Here is a 17,514-nt window from a genome sequence, read left to right on the forward strand (position 1 = left end):
AAAACTTAATTAAAATACTAAAGCCTATTTAAACTAAAATACAAAGATAAAATATAATGTTTAAAATATTATCCTAAATTTGAGTTTAACTCAAATCAGAATTCCAGCTAGCTTTGATTCTGAAAATAAAAAAAAACTGCAGAATTCAGTCATTTTTATGTAATTTCCAAAATCTGACGTCCTGCACAGAAAATGAATCAAAAGGAACAATTAAGCCACAAAAACCAATGATTAAGGAGTAGTTTAAAAGAAAAATATTAACTAAATTAAGCACTTATCAAATTCCCCCTCACTTATTCAATGCTTGTCCTCAAGCATTCATCAATTAATACATCCAAATCACAAGTTGTCATCTTCAATTTCAATTTATTCCTCAAACTTCCAATCTAACTAAGTCCATGATATTTGCCGAATTCAAGTAACAATCAAGCAAAGGTACAACCAAGAAAATTTAAAGTAAGCAAGATATCTCAATTAATATCCAACTTCAATGAAACATGACTCAATACCTCACAAATATTCACACATATCCGCTCAAAGTATTTGGGGTAAATGAAATCACTCAAACCGAAACTAACAAAAATATTATCATAGGCTTGGAATCCAATCAAGTATCCACTACGAAAAATGAACATAATGCAATAATCAAGGAGTCTTTAAATAAGGTGCAACGGGGCTTAGGTTAGGGTAGAGAAAGGCCGAAAAGAAAGGTTTAAAATTCCAAAACAAGAGATCAAAATAATTAAGAACAATCCACGAATTAAGATGAAGTGTAATGAAGAACAAAACAAGGAAAAAGAATAGATGAAAGACAATTAAAGCGATCGATTTTTCCTTCCCCTTTTTTTGTTTTTTCGAACATAGGGTCTTTTTTTCTTTTTTTGTTGTTCGAAACAGTGAACAACTTTTTTTTTGGTCTTTTCATTTTTTTGAAACTTTGAATTTTTTTTTCGTGGAACAACAATGATACAAGATCTCAAGTCTCGGCAAGGTTGTGAAAAGAGAGGAAAAATAAAAAGAAAGGCTTCAGATTTAATTATGAGGTGTAAAACAAAGAAAGGGAAATAGGCTTAAATGTGGTTCACTAGTGGCTATATAAACGGGTAGGATTTTTTAGAAGATTGGGTTTATCTAGGTGCCCCTATCACATTAAAACATTACATTCAACATGTAGTCTCGATATGCATTGTGATTACAAGTTCAAGAATATCCTAATTAGTTCGGCACACACAAGTCAAACAATGAGCAAGAAAGAAAATGTATGCTCGTTAAGCCTAAATCTCACAAGAAAAGTTTATATGAATCGAGTCAAGTTCATCTTTATCGACAAAAGCATGAAATATCAATACTCAACAAAAATTCACTAGTTATATCAATCACCAATCATGAAAATTAAATTCGATAAAAAAAACATGGTCATAATCCAAAAGGAAGCAAGAGTATAAAGCGAAATTCAAGACTAGAAACCAACGATCCCAACATATCTACATCAGAATAACTCAATTTCAAACAATTAAACAAGTCAAGAAAAAAATTGACACATGCTTATCCTTCCCCCCTCACTTATTCCATTTTGTCCCAAAACGTATATCAAATTTAAAAACAAAGAGAGTGAAAAGGAATACTCCCCAATCTAGTGGCGACCGTCGCCACGGTCATGTCGAGACGAGCCCGGGCGAAGGTAAGAAATATTCGATCAACATTCGAATTTGTTCAAAGAAAAATAAAATAAAATTAAGCATATGATAAAATAAAATTAAATAAATGGAATGAAATAAATTTGGCTAAAAATAAAGTAAAATTAAAATGAAAATAAAACGAAATGGGTTACCTCCCATCAAGCGCTTTTTTTTAACGTTGTTAGCTCGATAACCTGATTCAGACTACAAGTTCTAAGAGAAATACTTCTTCCACTTCATACTCTTTTTCCAACTAAGAATTTCCTTATGAGAAATTCTATCATTGTATAATTCTTTTATTTTCTCCTTGTAGAATTTGACATTCTTATAGGTTATTCTTCGAAACTTTTTTAACTTTGACATCTTATCCGAAATATTGTTTTCAACTTCCTAATTTCCTCATCATGATTTTCTAACTCCCCTGCATAGATTAAAAGAAAAATTAGTTTATACAAACTCATTTTCCAAAGGATCAATAATATCAACATAATTTATGTTCGCCACTTTGTCTGGGTGTTTTATTTTCTTGTACACATCAAATTTAACGATCTCACCATCAAACTCCATGGTTAAAGTTCCACTTCTTACGTCAATCTTTGTGTGTGCAGTACTTAGAAAAGGACGCCCCAATAGAATATTGGAAGAAGTGTTGGTGTGATCATTCTCCATGTCAATTACATAAAAATCAGCGTGAAATATTAAATCATTTACTTCCACCAACACATTTTCCAAGAGTCCTTCCAGGTAAATGACAGATCTGTCGGCAAACTGAATTGATATTTTTGTATCCTTCAAGGGCTCATTAGTAATCATATTGTAAACAGAGAGAGGCATTACATTAATAGAGGCGCCAAGATCATACATTGCTCGTTTTATCCCAACTTTACCAATTTTACAGGGTATTGCGAACATACCTTGGTCTTTCAATTTCGGTGGTAACTTTTGTTGGAATACAGTTGAGACATGTTCTCCTAGATTTACCTTCTCATTCCCGGTAAGCTTCTTCTTTGTTGTACAAAGGTCTTTAAAAAATCGGGCATATCTTGGAACATTTCGGATAACCTCAAGGAGAGGTATATTGATTTCCACCTTCCAAAATACGTCTAGTATTTCCTTTTCCTCAGTTTGTTTATCCCTTTTTACTAACCTCAATGGAAAATATGGTGGCACGTCATAGGGAGATGGTGTTGAATCTATTTGTACTTCGTCACTCTTCTTCTGGGATCCTGAATCTACAGTATTCTTGCCTTTTTTGATTGCTTCATCTTTTGGAACAGGTGGTGCCACTATTGTACCATTTCGAAGAGTGATGGAACTGACATTCTCCATTGGATTTACCTCGGTTTGAGAAGGTAGTCTTCATTGTGATTTCAATTTCCCCATTGTTTGAACTAGTCAGCTCACTTGGTTATCCAACTCTTGAAGATGTGTCTCGGTTCTACTTTGGAACTTTTCCTGGGATGTAACCAACTTTCCATTTGAATTGCTAACTTTTCTATGAGTTCCTCCAATGATGAGTTTTGTGTTTGCTATTGAGGAGGAGACCTTGGTTGATAAGTTGGTCTTTGATTTCCCGCATAGCTGAAGTTTGGGTGGTCTCTCCATCCTGGATTGTAAGTATTACTGTATGGGTTGTATTGTCTTTGTGGAAGACCTAGAAAGTTCCCTACTGTATTGATTTCTGCATTGCCTTTTTCTTGTATCAGCGGGCAGTAATCCGTCGGATGGTCTAGGTTTGTGCATATCCCACATGGTCTTTTTGCTTTAGATTTTCCTGCTACAAGTGAATTAACTACTTCATTTAATTTATCTAACTTATTTTCAAGGGAAAACGTACTTATCTAGTGAACCCGTTGGCTGGGTTCACTTGAAAACTGTTGAGAGTTGGCTGCCATGGTTGAAATCAATTCTCTTGTTGTTGTTGGGGTCATGTTGACTAATGCTCCTCCACTGGCAGCATCTACCATCTTCATCTCCATTGGTAAAAGGCATTCATAAAATTATTGAATTAACGTTTTCTCACTTAATCTGTATTGCACACAACGTGCGCAAAGCTTTTTAAATCGCTCCCAATAGTCATAAAGACTTTCTTCGGTCTTTTGTTGAATAGAAAGAATGTTCCATTGTAACTCGCTTGCTTTAGCCGCTGGAAAAGATCTATCAAGAAAAATTTGATTCATGTCAGCCCATGAATTAACTGAATTTGGAGGTAAATAAAATAATCAATCTTTAGCCAAGTCGGCTAAAGAGAAAGGGAAAGCTCTCAATTTAATTTGATCTTCGGTAACTCCCTGTGGTTTCATGCTAGTGCAAACCATGTGGAATTCTAATAAGTGTTTGTATGGATCTTCAGAAGGAAAGTCGTGCAAAGTGGGAAGAATATGAATGAGTCTCATCTTTAATTGAAATGGAGTCCCTTCACTAGGAAAATTATTGCATAATGGCGTCTGAGTGACAGGAGCTATGGCTAGCTCTTAGATTGTTTGTTCTTCTTCTGCCATCGGAATGTTGTATGCATCTGCTTCAGTATCCAGATTTGATTATGCTTCTGAACTTTTCATACCCCAGATCTAAAGTATAACTTTCAGATATTTTGAAAAAAAATTGGTAGCCTCTTCGACTTCTAGTGAGCACTGACTTCAGGTATGGCCTCCTTCCTTTTGTTTTCTTCCTCCTCCCTCCTTTTTCCCGGTATCTCCCCCTTTTTATAGTTGCTTGGTTATAATCAGTGGGGGATTAGGTTTGATTTCATCTCGTATTTTCCGGGATTAGGTAATATTATTTTTGCTTTTTTTACTTTGGCTTGGGTGCAGATTTCGGTGATAGTCCAGCGAATATGTGACTCAGTTAATGTCTCGGCTTGAACGGCGCTCGACGCTCGTCGGCTCAGATGTTGTTGGCGGCACTAGTTGATAAGGGATTAGGGTTATAAAACCCTAATATGTTTTATCAAATAGGTCTGGTTTAGGTTTCTTCCGAGTTGGGTTGTCCATAGGTCGGTTTGGGCTTCAATATGGGCCAGGGTGAAATGTAGTGTCTACAAAACTCTTTATTCTTCTTGTCTTTTTCTCTTTTCTCGAAGCGTTTGTATGTGGATTCTTCGTGCTCGTGCTTCGATCTTCGGATCTAGATCTACTAATTCACCTGGGTTTCTTCTGGTCATAAATAAAAAACTAGAAAAATAAATCAGTACTCGCCGTTAATCCCCGGCAATGGCGCCAATTTGATAATCGTCATTTTGCTATCAAAATAATTTTTGGCTTCTTAATAAATAGAAAGTAAAAGGTAGTATAGAGAAACATGATCGATCCACAGGGACTATGGTTTTTTTGTGATTTAGTAAAACTCTTTGATTTAGAAGAGGATATAATTCCAGATGAAGTTGAAAAATAAAATAAATAAATATAATTTAAAAAGAAAAAATAATAAAATAAAAATAATAATAAAATAAAGAAAATAAAAATTAAAAATAAATAAGAAAAATTAAATAAATAAATAATCTAAGAGATTGAGATAAAAAAACTTATAGTGAAAGCAGCCTCAGACTTCAGCTTTGCCTCAAATTCCTCGGATTATCGAAACAGATTTTTATTTCAAGATTCACATCGGCTTACAAGGACAATTCTTCGCTGTCAACTCGGATTGTGTCGTTTCAACAATAATTGATTCCGATCTCAGTTTCCTCTTAGTAAATAATTTTGCTAAGTGTGTTCTCGGGAAGTTGAATATGCTTCAATAAGCAAATCCTTCTTCGAACGTTGCCCATAAAATATCCAGACCAATGTCGAAATTATTTTGATTTGAAAAGTAAGCTCAGAAAATAGAGAGAAAATCCGAAGTGATTTAAGTACCTTACAATTCTCACGTTTGGAATTGAGCCTTCGCTTTAGCCTTCGGCTTGAATGAAAATTAACTAAGCATGACAAAAGTCATACTTAGCATAATTGAAAAGTATGCGAAAAATAGAGAGCAAACTAGGGAGAAAAAGAAGATTTTATTCGCAGATGAGAGAGATATATTTCTAGGCTTACCCCTAAGAGGGTGTTTATAGCCTTCAAATTCCTAAAAACAAGCTAAAACATCTTAAATCCTAATTAAAACACTTAAAACTATTTAAACTAAAATACCTAAAAATAATATTCAAAATAATATTCTAAATCATAATTAAAATACTAAAACTATTTAAACTAAAATACCTAAAACAAAGATAAGATATAAAAATAATATACTAAAACTTAATTAAAATACTAAAACCTATTTAAACTAAAATAAAGATAAAATATAATATTTAAAATATTATCTTAAACTCGAGTTTAATTCAAATCCGAATTCCAGCCAGCTTTGATTTGAAAATAAAAAAACTGCAGAATTCTATCTTTTTGTGTAATTTCCAGAATCTGACGTCTTGCACAGAACATGAATCAAAACGAACAATTAAGCCACAAAAACCAATTATTAAGGAGTAATTTAAAAGCAAATATTAACTAAATTAAGCACTTATCAGGAGGCCACTTCCGAAGAGAAAGAGTAACAAGTTTGAATATGAGATTAGAATCGGAACAATATGCATATTCTTTTTTTTCTTTCTATTCTTTTTAGCCTTCTTTACTGGCATTTGAACCTCCTCTATGCCTCTCTTCTTTGAGTCAGGCTTAACTTTCGTGTTAAAGTTTCACCCTCAACTTTTACTTTTCCACGCATGATCTCTGTCACATTTTCTGGAATCGTTCACGATTTTTGGAGTTGACTTGGATTACCACATTCCCTAATAGGTTCTTGATCACTTGTTGTCATCACATTGGCTGCACCACTAACATTCATATTCTCACTCGAAGTCTTCATCTTTTCTTGCATAATAGGGCCCTCTAATGATTTCTCCCCATGTATTATTGTAATCATCATGCTCATCAACTTGGACATTTGTTCCCTGGATTCAACTTGGATCTTTCTTGCTTCATCAGTCATTTCTTGTTGAGTCCTTACGAGTTGCTCATGGATTCTCTTGATCCAACTAACACGTGCTAATATTTCATTCATTACTTTCGATCTTTCCATAAACACGCCCCGAGTAACTTCAATTGGCTCTCAGAAACTCTGCCACAATATTCTCTTACTAATATTGGTACTTTATTAATGAATATGAAAAAAGATTACTATTAATGAATAAAATGCAATGCGAAAAGCAAATACAATGTTGATGCAATGCAATGCAAGGTGTTGATTCTGGAATGATTCCTTAGAACAACTTTTTATATTAGAAACGAAGTTCAGTTACAATGCTTTATCGTATCACACATAAATCTGAGTTATTTCTCCTAATTGTTGAATGTATCCCAGTAAATCTAAAATCCTCTGAGTTTCTTCAGTCTCGAGCTCCAACCCCATGTGTTGAGCCACTCCTTGAGCATGCTATAGGAAGCTCGTGATGAGGTCATTTTGACGATCATTGATGTGTGTACCAAGTCATATTTGAGCTAGTATGCAAATTGCCTCTATTTATTAGTTGGGACTACTCGAACCATCTCAGAACGTCTGCATTGTTTTCTACCTCTTTTTGAATCATTTGTTCCATATTACTAGCCTTTTATATGAACATTGTTCTAGGATCAACCCCATGGAATGAATAATGCAATGCAAATTGGTAACAAAATTAAATAAAAGAACAAGAGAAAATTGGTTAGTAATCATAAATGAATTAATTGGATATAATATAATTTGTTGATAAAACCTACCCCTCATGCTGACTACCCAATCATGCTTTAGTAGATCCTACCCAAACAGGATTTCTACCCACATGCCTTGTTTAGAGAAAATCCTAACTTCATGTCATCTAGTTCACATGCTTATTTAAAATATTAAACCTAACCGTATGATCTCTAGTTTACATACATTTATCCAGGAATCAAAACTACGCTACAAAATTAAAAGGCTTAAACATGTTTTTCCTTGTGTACTCTTCTCACGGGATCCTATGATCTGGGTAAGTCTCTGTTTGGGTTCTAAGTTTACTATATGCTGGGTTCGGTTTTAAAGTAAGAAGTCCTCGAATTGTCCTTGTCGGTGACCCCTTAGGCTACCTAACCCTCATTCCTGGCCCATCACAAGCTTTTGGATCGAGTTCAATTTGAGAGGACACACCTCTTTATGTCTATACGAAGGTGAGAACCATCATGAGGACCATAAGGTGTGAGCCCCAGGAGCGATCCACTATCCTGTACGGAGATGAAAACCACACGAGGGAATAGCTTCTCACTCCTACTTAAATAGACAGAGCGGGGTTTTAGCTCATGTTATACAAATGCAGTTGTGCAGTGTGTGAGGAAAAGCGAGAACAAAACTAACAACACCAAAGAAATCGATTCTTACTCCAATCGAAATAAAGATATATTAAAATTTCATTCTAAAGTTCACTATTAATTCAAAATAACAACACCCAAAATAATTTAAAGGTGAAAACGATAATATCTAATAATTTCCAATCGAGAATAAATGAATTTTATACCTTAAAATAGTCATTTATTACCCCAATTGAAATAAAGAGATATTATTATTTTGTCATAAAATTACATAGCAATTCAAATGAAAACGATAATATCTAATGATTTCCAATCGAGAATAAATGACCTCTCATACCTTAAAGCAATCATTTATTACTTGGACCGAAACGAAAAGATATTACTATTCTCAATGTCGATTCGAATGTTATTGTTTGAAAATCTACTGGAAAACACATGCAAAAATAAAACAAATAAAAAACATTACAAACAAGGAATTAATTATTTATTTTACAGATATTTAATGAGAATAAGGGTGTTCAATTATTTAAATATCTCGAGATGAGACCTTAGATTCAATCTAACAGTCTTTTTCGATGAATTTAATTAAAAGAACATTGTCTTTTCTCAATCCCCGAATCTTAAAAAAGAAATCAATTTAATTCGTGTCTCTAAATGGGGTAGACTTTCGTTTTAAAATTATTGAAAGTAACTTTCTTTATACGTTAAGACAATCACTTTACGACAATATTAAAATGATCCAATATTACCCTTAGTCAATTTATTTTGATTCGAGTCAAGTGATGCTTATGAGGGTATCATGCGAGATTAATTAGGACTAAAATGAATTAATGTACAAACAACATGAAAAAATTAAAATAAAAATAAAAGTAGGGCTAAAACATAAATAATCAAACTATCATGCCAAAATTAGAACAAAATAAATTATAAAAGGACTAAAATGAACACTTACAATATTAAGTGCTAAAATAAAAATAAATAAAACATGGGGCCAAATTAGAATAAATTCGAATTGCATGGCCGAATTAAAATAAATAAAAAATATATTATTTGTTCGAAATACAAACATGCAAAAATACAGGGGGTTATACAGAAAATATCCCTAAAAATAATATCAGGCATAAAAGGGTAAATTACATAAACAGTCCGTAAAGGTGACTAACATGCAAAAATACTCTAAAAGTATGGGGACTAAACTAAGATTAGACCAAAATTGTAAAGCACGAATAAATATGGTAAAATAACAAAAATGGTCCATGGTAGTGACCTTTATGTAAATAAACACTAAATCTCGGGGGACCTATATGCAATTTCCCTCGAGATTCACCCTATATAAACAACTTATTCTTTTATTTTTCCCATTTCAACCGGGTTTTTCAAAAAAAAATTCTTTTTTCCTCTCAAAGGTTTCGGCCAGCCCACTGTCGGCCACCCTGAACAACCACCGATCACCATCCGACTGCCATACCGACCGTTGTACACAGTGGCCGAAATCCCCAAACTCTCCCAAAACCACCTAAACGCTTGGATCTAGACCCTTAGGCCTAGATCTAAGGCTAAAACTACCTAAAAACGACCCTACCCGAACCTAAAGCTACCTCAGTCGTTCGGCTTCCAACCTCCTCGCGTGCTCCGGCTACCGCCCGACGAATGTGACTTGGCCTCGGCTCGACTTCTCGACTCTAAAGTAAACTACCTTACCCTCCTCCTTGGTTCTTTTTAGCACATGCAAAATAGTATTATTTTTCCTTTTGTTTACAACTGCAAAAATTTTTTAAAAAATAACTTGAAACATTTTTATTGCTTCTTTTCTCCACTAAAAAACCAAGCCTTTTACATTTCTGGTTCTGGGTTTTTATAGAACCCAAGTTTACATGTTTGTTTGCTTGTCTTTTGCTACAAAATGATTACAAAGAAAAGATTGTATGTAGATTTCGGTTTATGGTTGCTTGCTGACTTGTTCTGGGCTTTCTGACATTTATAGGGCTTCAGATTGGAGGCAGCGGCGGTGGCCGGGAAGTGGTCGAAACGGAAATGACTGATGAGGGTTTTGGAAACCCTAAATGATCACTGATCTGGACCATTGATTTGGGTCCAGATCCTACAGCTGTGAAGGAGTGGCGCTGGAGCTGGGAGAAGAAACCCTAGTGGGCCTTGTGGGCTTGCTTGGGCTTCGAGTTATAAGGCTGAACCCGAAATGGGTTGCTGTTGGGCTCCTAGTCTGATGGGTTGAGACTTGTTGTATCTGGGTCAGGCAGTTTTGATGTAATTAGGGCCCAATTGGGCTTTTTTTTAAGCTTGCAATAATAATAATAAAAAAATAATAATAATATAATAATAATAATAGTGGTAATATTAAATGGGATGAAAAATGAGTGTCGATACTATTTACATTTACATTTACATTTTAATTTTTTATAATTTTTTATACTTACCTAATTCTGAAGCAGGCAACCGGACATAGATATTTTGCTCGAATTGTTCTGCAACGAACTCTCGGATATCTACAAGTGCTCCGAACCACATTAAACATCCACTTTCGTTGTGGTTCGATTTAGCATATGCTGTACACGAACAATTCTTCAAGCACTCGGCCCTGCAGTACTCAAGGTTCAACCTTTCGTCTAACTTGAAGTCCAATAGGTCTGGAAATTTCACATTCTCAATTTGCAGGAATCCCTGTCTCTTCCGGCAGTCTAATGGAGTGCTCCTTACACATCCACCTGTCCAATTGAGTACTCGCCACTCGCGTTCCGATCTCGGAACAAATCCTTCCAAGCATTCACAGATTGGCCTTTGATTAATCTTACAGACTCCATTAGGGCCGCACCGTGCATAATCATCACACATATCATTCTGCAGTGTAAACAAGTTGGTCCATTCACTGGTGTTCTCATACAACACGAGGCGTTCAAGCAAACCGGATTCGTTCAATGTAAATCTCGTGATAACAGATTTGTCCGTCACTTCATACGTATGGTAAACCTCCTCTGTATTAGCAACAACAACGTGAACAATAAGAGGGCTTACCTGTACCGGAAGACCACTAAAGCTAATTCCATTCCATGGACCAACTCGAAACCTCTCCTTCATCCCGTCACGAAGAAGAAACTGAGGCAAGCCATTATGATCAACTCCACAAGTAAAATCTCTAGGTGATGGATCATTAACACCCTTCCGTGCCCTCAATTATCAATTTACGCCGGTTTTCAAGTTCCTTCCTAGCTTCATCCCTGCCAATTTAGTATCCGATGGAAAATCAGAACTTTCCCACAAGTAGCTTTCTGTATCTTCATCGGTATCCCCATCTTTAACAACCAAATTACCCGAATCCAACAATTGAGCAACCGGATTGTTTGCTGATCTAGATGAATTAGGGGACCAAATCATAGTGTTTTGGCCATCAAAGATAAGAAGATAACCAGTGCTGGAAATATTAAGAAATGCGTGTGAATCTATAACTGGATTTTCTCTATTACCAACCCATACAACAGTATCAGTAAGCCTTTTATACCATATTCCCAAGTAATATTTTTTGGATTCACCAGGTGAAAAGAAGCCTAGTTCGAATATTTGACCAGGAGAAACCAAGGTGCTGCCATTTCTGAGTGATTGAGCTGGAGCTAAGGTATCGGCAGCAGAAGCATAGTATGAGCCTGAAAACAGGCAATACTGAAAGAAGATCAAAGCAAGTGTCTTCATTAAGAAAGGAATGAAATATTAACTGAACATGCATGAGGTTATATTTATCATCAATTTACCCGCCGGTAACTTGGAAAACAATTAACTTACATTTTTCACATGCAAAATCATAACTTAAGCTTGTTGTTCGTGGTCAAAGTCAAGAGGATTTGGTAGCAGCCTGGGAACGAAAATACTCATTTTTTTAAGTTCAGAACCAACACGTGCGCGTTCTTCACTTGGATAAATTAAAAATTCGATGATAGTCAAACCAAGAAATAGTAGGTATTACTCAGTGGTCATATGGTTCGATTGTTTGAGTGTAAAATAAAAAGTAGTAGTATTATATTGTTTAGTTGATAAAATGTTGGTAATTGAACTTTAAAAAGTAAGTATAAAATTAAGCATTACCCACCAACAACTGGTGGTGTTCAAAAATACCAGATCCGGATTAAAAATTTTCGGGTAGAGCCCGGATCACAAAATTAAATTTTTTGGGTTTCTGATTACCGATCGAGTACCCGAAACCTATTTCCCTACCTGAAACCCGTTTCGGCATTTCCCTACTAGAAATCCTTTTCCCTCACAAATTACAGCCCTAAATCTGCTGGACAATGGAAACCAAAATCTCCTAAAGTTTCATTTCTTGTACAAATAGTATCTCAGCAGTAAATCATCCCACAAGTTTTCTAACTAAAGCTCTATTAACAGATACTCCGGGACCTCTTATGTTCCAACCCAGTCAAATGATTTTACAGAACTCAAGACAACATACAGGGACTGTGTACTTTGAATCTAGCAAGAATCAAAGCCTCTCCTCCAAACTAGCCAATCTTTCAATCATCTGTCATCACTACAATATGCTATAACTCAGACCATCTTCCCAACTTCCCTGGTATGTTCGGCCTGCCACTGTCACCTTTCTCATGTTTATATGCTCTTTTTCACAAATGATGCTGTTTTCAAAAACCAATGCTACTATTATGAGACTTGTTCTCCATTGCTCTCAATGAAGTAACCGACATGAGATTCAGACTAAATATACTTACCAAAGCTTGCAAAGAGTTTCTAAAATATGGAAATAAATGCAAGCAAAAAGACACCGTTTATGTACAATTTACTTCAACCAATGATGAATGCCATTACCAGAAGACAAAGAAGTATGGATGTGAATGTATAATGCAAACTCAAAGGTCAGCAGGAAGCTAATACTTTAGTTAAGCAAATCACTTCAATATCATAATTAACATTTTTGTATACCAGTAACCAAATCACACATAGGTTAAGCCAACTAGCTAGCGTCCTTTCGAATAAAACCTGGTTCTCATCCTGCAAAGGGTAATCACAAAGGTTATCAAAAATGATGCGAACGCCAGTATTCATAGTCTAAGCCAGTTTTGACAGCAATGAAGCTAATATCATATGCAATGATAAAAAACCGGGTACCCGATTACTCGGATTACGAGTACCGCAAAATCCAGATATCTGATTACTGGTACCCGTAACATCCGGGCCGGGACACGGGCCGGCCAATCAAGTACCCGAAGATCCGGGTATCCGAATTTGAACACCCCTATTAACAACCAATTGATCTAGTGGGATGAGGCATTCAGGTATTTGAATCCTTGCGATTGCGAATGGAGCAAATTGGGTTGGGAGGGTTGCTCTTGCCTCTACAGTACCCGATCTGGATTAGTCGATCAATAGATCGAATATTAGTGGTTATGCTAAAAAATTAAGCATTACTCTTTGTATTTAAATAATTAATATCCTATTTATATTTATATTTATATTTTATAATTTAATTTTTTATAATTAATATTGAGTAAGTTACACTATTCATCACTCAACTATCTTCTCTATCCTACTTTGGTGATTAATTTTTTTTAAATTTAATCACTCAACTTTTGAATTGTTCACATATTAATCACTCTATAGATGATATGACTTATTTTATTATTATTTACCTATGACATGACATATTTTATCCATATTTTTTATCATGTAGGATTAAAATAAAAATAAAATCTTTAAACAAACCCTAATGTCCAATCATCAAACTCAAACCTTCATCTTTACCGCAATCAACCGCACCCACAAATACTCATCTCCGTTATGTATCTAAGAGAGAAGGTGAATTCCCTTTTATCACACAATTGACATGTTACCACTGTCTAAGCACTAAGCTTTTGTTGTTGCCTATTGTTGCTTTGGTTGACATTGTCGGGACGTGCACAACATTTAAGTTATGGTGACAGTTTTCGTTGTTATTAGCTCAAACTTTATTTTCAGTGATGCCTTCTCATTCTCGTTCAACCACTTTAGAACCGTGTCGTTTGAAATTTCCCATGTTGTTTCGGTTCGATTGTTGTCAATGGATAAGATATGTTTTCTCTCGTTCCTCTTAAAACATTTTTTGTTGGTCATGTGTTATTGTCATTAGTTTCTGCATGTGGTGATTTCTGGTTGATAAGCCGATAGAGGAGATTATTGCGGTCATACGTGTTAAGAAAAGAAGCTAAATTTCGAGTATTCATCCATTATTAGAAATAATTTTCGGGTTGCCATTTTAGATATGTGGAAGTCTATCAATGTTCAAGATTCTTATGATTACGGTGCATCACCATTGAGTCCATGTCTTTTAATCGTCGATGAACCAATGTTATGGGGTCATCACCGGCTATTGAATCTATTAACCACTGTTGAAACCATTTTGATGTTTCGATATAACAAATAAAGTGTTAAAGAATTTTAAGATTTTATTCAATTTCAAAAATCATATTCGATCCAATTATTCGAATGTCACAAATATTACTCCAAGTTTTCAAATGTCAATTTTACTCCTTACTTAAGTGAAAAATTTTGTTTCAATCTTAAAACATTTTTGAAATAATTTTTACAAAGTATTTCGAACTAAAATCGAGCAAAAAATGAGTTTTAAATAGGGATGTACCGATACCCTCTTAAGAGGTACCGATACCCCTCAAACTTCGAATGCAAAATGGTATGGATACCCATAGGGTACCGATACCCCTATGCAAAGAGGTATCAATACTTACCCCAAAGGTACCGATACCCCTTATCATGATTTTGGCTCTGAGAAAAACAGAATGCCAAATGGGTACTGATACCCCTGAGAGGTACCGATACCCTTAGTCTTATAACGGTCAAAATATTTGAATTTTACACAGGATGTATCGATACCCTTTGAAGGTGTACCGATACTCCTACGCTCCCAACAGCTTTTTGAAGTACAATTCACACCACAATGGCTCTATTGAATCCCTAACATTCATAATTGATCCAAGGTGTATTTAAACAAGTTCCGAAGCCTTTGATCATCAAGTATTACAAAGAGAAGCTAGAGAAACAAGATAGAAAACATCAAACATCAAGTTTGAGCATTTCAAGCCAATTTCCTTTCAATATTCATTTTGCTTTCAAGAACACACTTTGTGCTCACTTGTATTCATAATTGAGTGTTCTTTTCTTATTCTAGAATTGTGCAAACAATCTACCTTGTGAGGTTTTTCTGTAAAGTTTGTAAATTTGTAATTTTCTCTTTGGGAGAGAGTGTTCTCAAGAATTTGGGGTATAATTCTTGAGGGAGTTGTAAGGTTACTCTTTATTCTCAAAAGAAAGAAAAATTAGTGAATTTGTGGAAAATCCTTAGTGTGGATAGCTAAGGTAGTGGACATAGACTTTGATTGAGAAAGTTGAACCACTCTAAATCACTCTGCAAATCTTTTCAATTCTCTGTCAAAGCTTCCACCGAAATTTTTAATTGCCAATTCACCCCCTCTTGGTCGATTCATCCGATCGATTAACTCAACAATTGGTATCAGAGCTATACTCATTTGAAGGTTTTACCACCTCTTGAGTAGATTCGGGAAGAGTTCAATCAATATTCAAGTCATCAATGGCCTCTACATCAAACTTCGACTTCGTTATTGATTCTCATCCAGTCAACAAGCCTCCTTTCTTCAATGGAGCTAACTATGTTTATTGGAAGAATATGATGAGATACTTCATTGAAGCTAGTGACATGAGAGTATGAAAATCATGATGAACGGGTACACTGAATCATCCACAAATACGAATATGTGGAGTGAAGAAGAGACGAGATTTTCCAGCTCAACTCAAAGGCTATCCCTATTCTTTTCTGTGCACTTGGACCAAATGAATACGGGAGAGTATCATCTTGTATAACCTAAAAGGAGATATGGGACAAACTACAAGTCACACATGAAGGAACTAACGAGGTAAAAGAATCTAAAATTAGTCTTCTTACTCACAGCTATGAAAATTTCAGGATGAAACTGAATGAAGACATCAAAGCTATGACGGATAGATTTTCCGTGATTGTCAATGGCCTCAAGGCATATGGAGAAATCATTCTAAACGAGAATCTTATGAGGAAGATAATTTATTCTCTTCCAAAAGCTTGGCAATCAAAGAAGACGACGATTATCGAAGCTAAAGACCTAAAGTCTTTAACTCTCGATGAGCTCATTAGTTTTCTCCTCACTCATGAAATGATGATTCAAGATGAGGTACACCTCGAGAAGAAAGATGACATAAAGAAGGAGACATAGAAAAAGAAGAATGTCGGTGTTGCTCTCAAATCCACAAAAGATAAGAGTGATTCTAATTATGATGATGATGATGAAGAAATGACATTATTTGACAAACGGTTTAGGAAATTAATGAAGCCCAACAAAGGAAGAAAATTCAAACGAAATGAAGGCTTCAAAAATGAACCAAAGGAGAATGACCCTATCATTTGCTATAAATGCAAAAAGTCTGGGCATGTCAAATACGATTGCCCAATTAAAGAAGAAGGGTCATTCAAAGAAGAAACAAAAAGCACACGTGGTTACTTGGAGCGATGATGAATCATCAAATGAAGAGGAACAAAAAGTAGAAACCTGTTCTTGATGGCCACTGGGGAAGATTCTCAGGTAACCTCTAACTCATTTGATTTAGAAGATTATTCTTTAGATGAGTTATTAGAAGAATATATGGGTTGGCTTTGAATTATGAGAAATTGTTTTCAAAATACAAGAAAGATATTTCAAAACTAAAAACCATTAAAGATCTCATATCCAAGATCAACATTGATCTTGAGAGTAAGATTAAAAATTTGCAAATCAAATTATACGAGTTTGAAAAGAAAAATATTGATTTGCATAACTTACTTTCAAGAGTAAATGACGATCATCAAAAGAAAATTGATGATCTTAAAGCTTCTTTTGATAAAGTTGGAACAAACAGTTTTGAAAAAAGAGAAAATTCAAAATCCAACTATATTAGAAAGAATTTTAAATCTTAAAATCATAGAGATCCTCAAAGAACCTCTAATTAGAGGTGTTCATTCGGTTAAAACGGTGGCCGACCGAACCAAAATACCCTTAACCGAATTAACTGATTTTTTTCTTTAACCGTTAACCGAATTGAACTTTTTTATGCAAGTATTAACCGAACATAATAAATTTTAGTTAATTCGGTTAATTTTTGAATTAACCAAAAAAGTTTTAGAATTTTTTAATTTAATATTTTTAATTAAAAACATTTTACAATATCTAATTAATTTGATTCAAACATTATATTAAAATAAGATATTTATATTTATCAATTTAGTTAAAAAAACCATCAAATTTGAAATTCTACAAAATAAATCAGAACAAAGTGCAGAACTGAAAGCATAATTTTCCAGTTTACTGACCAGCTTTCATTAGTTACAAATAAAATATACATGGAACCAGCAAACCATCATTTTCCAGTTTACTGACCTGCTTTCATTCGGTGCTTATATGTAGCAGAGGCATGGAATCAGACATTTTCGGATACACAAATAT

At 34.7% G+C, this 17,514-nt stretch overlaps 1 protein-coding gene across 1 annotated transcript; it reads right to left on the reverse strand.

The window, feature by feature from the left end:
- Positions 1 to 10,390: 10,390 nt before the first annotated feature.
- Positions 10,391 to 12,215, reverse strand: LOC120143353 (G-type lectin S-receptor-like serine/threonine-protein kinase At4g27290). Its single transcript, XM_039157697.1, has 3 exons — positions 12,197 to 12,215; positions 11,177 to 11,631; positions 10,391 to 11,086 (listed from the first exon to the last, which is right to left on the reverse strand). The coding sequence occupies exons 1-3, from the start codon at positions 12,213 to 12,215 to the stop codon at positions 10,391 to 10,393; spliced, it is 1,170 nt and encodes a 389-aa protein (XP_039013628.1).
- Between the last annotated feature and the right edge of the window lie 5,299 nt (positions 12,216 to 17,514).

This window comes from Hibiscus syriacus, unplaced genomic scaffold, assembly GCF_006381635.1.
Source record: "Hibiscus syriacus cultivar Baekdansim isolate YM2019G1 unplaced genomic scaffold, ASM638163v2 tig00110847_pilon, whole genome shotgun sequence".
In the NCBI taxonomy this organism is placed as follows: Eukaryota; Viridiplantae; Streptophyta; class Magnoliopsida; order Malvales; family Malvaceae; genus Hibiscus; species Hibiscus syriacus.